General features: G+C 31.1%; 1 protein-coding gene across 1 annotated transcript in view; it reads right to left on the bottom strand.

Moving 5' to 3' along the window:
• Positions 1–237: 237 nt before the first annotated feature.
• LOC107019794 (L-tryptophan--pyruvate aminotransferase 1-like) overlaps positions 238–1778 on the bottom strand; it is a 12639-nt gene continuing 11098 nt past the window's right edge. Inside the window, exons 3-5 of the mRNA XM_027913323.1 lie at positions 1000–1280; positions 612–904; positions 238–440 (exon numbers count right to left, since the gene is read on the bottom strand). Of these exons, the coding sequence (XP_027769124.1) occupies positions 238–440; positions 612–904; positions 1000–1280 (777 nt within the window). The remainder of the gene's footprint in view (positions 441–611; positions 905–999; positions 1281–1778) is intronic.

Below are 1778 nucleotides of genomic sequence, written 5' to 3'. Positions count from 1 at the left end.
AAATTTGGGATATTTGCCAAAAATATTTGCCAAATAATGGCAAATTGTATGGACAAACATTATTTGCCAAATTTTTCCCAAATATATTTATGGCCAAATTTTGCATTAATCAATGAAGGTATTTTATCAATAAGGAAAATTATTCCACTCTTCAACACATCCAGAATCAAGGCTTCATTGCTGCAAAAAGAAACTGAAAATATAATATCTCTAAGTAATGTTTCATGCATAAATGTCTTATTTTTTATTTATACATCCCTTAATAGTCATAAGCCTCTTCAGAAAAATGTTGAAGTCTTCATCTCTACTCAGCATACTTATCCTAACCTTTCTTGAGTCAGTTCCAAATCTTCTTCCACTCCTTGTTTGAATCTTGTGTTCTTTAAGAAGCTTTTCACAGTCCTCCTCTTCACCTCCTTTGCAAATTAGCCATGCAAAAGCTGTTTCAAATTAAACAATATGAATTTTAAAACTCAACAGAAAAGAAATTTTTTTCAAATACATATTGATGATATAGTTTTAAAAGCAAAGAAAATTCAAGTATATGAAATAACAATATTTTTTAAATAAACAAAAATGGAAATGATACGTTGCAATATTTTGGTGATTACCAGGGTGTGATTCACACACGTCTTTTGTGAAGAGGCAATATTGACGAGGGTAGTTTTGGATGAAAAAAATGTCATTGTCCGTAACAACTTGTCTTAACCTCTGCCATCTGTCAGTCATAAGAGACCGACTATATTCAAAGAAATTTTCCAATGTAAAATCCAAACAACTATCAGAGACCACTTCAAGAATTTTACCAGCTCTAAGTTGAGCTTCTTTTGATACACCAATTGTACTAATCTCCATGAACTTTGTCATCTTCCCTGCCACCTCTTTGTCTTTAACAAGTGCCCAACTACATGAAAATAAAATTATAATAATTGATAACCGAAGTATTTTCTAATTTTGTGATAGTGATCTCACTTCAAATTTTATGTTTGAAAAACATACCCAATTCTCGAACCAGCATGACCAGTGCATTTGGAAATAGTAAATAGCATAACATCATGATTAGCAGGTGAAGTAATAGAAGTATACTGTGGCCAATAATAAGCTAAATCGTATATTAATTTTCCTTGTTCTCCATTAACTACAGGCTCTCTAATAATTCCATCAGGATTATTTGGAGATGTAATCAACTCAATATAAGGTCCATCTTTCTCAAAAAGATTTGCATCTCCAGCCCATTTATGTAGTCCTGACCTCACAAAATCAGTCATATCAGGATATGCCTGAAAGAAGACAAAATATTATAAATTGGTCAAAAAGTGTCAGTTTTAAATTTGACTTATTAAGTCATGTCACGCCCCTTTTTTTTTCTCACTCAATATATTTTTGATTTTTTATTTTGTTTCGAAAGAAAAAGAGTTTTTCCAATTAAAGTGACATTTTGAAAAGAGATAATTATTATTCAGAGTCGCCACTTGAAATTGAGTTTTGGTGTTCCAAGTCACCTTATTTAAATCCCTAATCAAAAGGAAATTTGACTCTATTTTATTGGTCTGCGAACTAGAAATTCGGGTAAGGAATTCTGTTGACCGAGGGGAAGGTGTTAGGCACCCCTCGAATCCCGTGGTTCTAGCACGGTCGCTTTATTGACTTTAATATGACTTAACTTAATTTTTTGGACACTGTATTATTTAACTTAATAATAAAATTGTTATTTATTTTCAGATTTATTCTAAACTTATTTTAAATTGGTTTATTTATTTTAAATGGTCTTTCTTCAA

This window comes from Solanum pennellii, chromosome 1 (genome assembly GCF_001406875.1).
Source record: "Solanum pennellii chromosome 1, SPENNV200".
NCBI classification, from domain to species: domain Eukaryota; kingdom Viridiplantae; phylum Streptophyta; class Magnoliopsida; order Solanales; family Solanaceae; genus Solanum; species Solanum pennellii.
The sequence above is the reverse complement of the archived record's forward strand: the minus strand, read 5'-3'. Positions and strand labels throughout refer to the sequence as shown.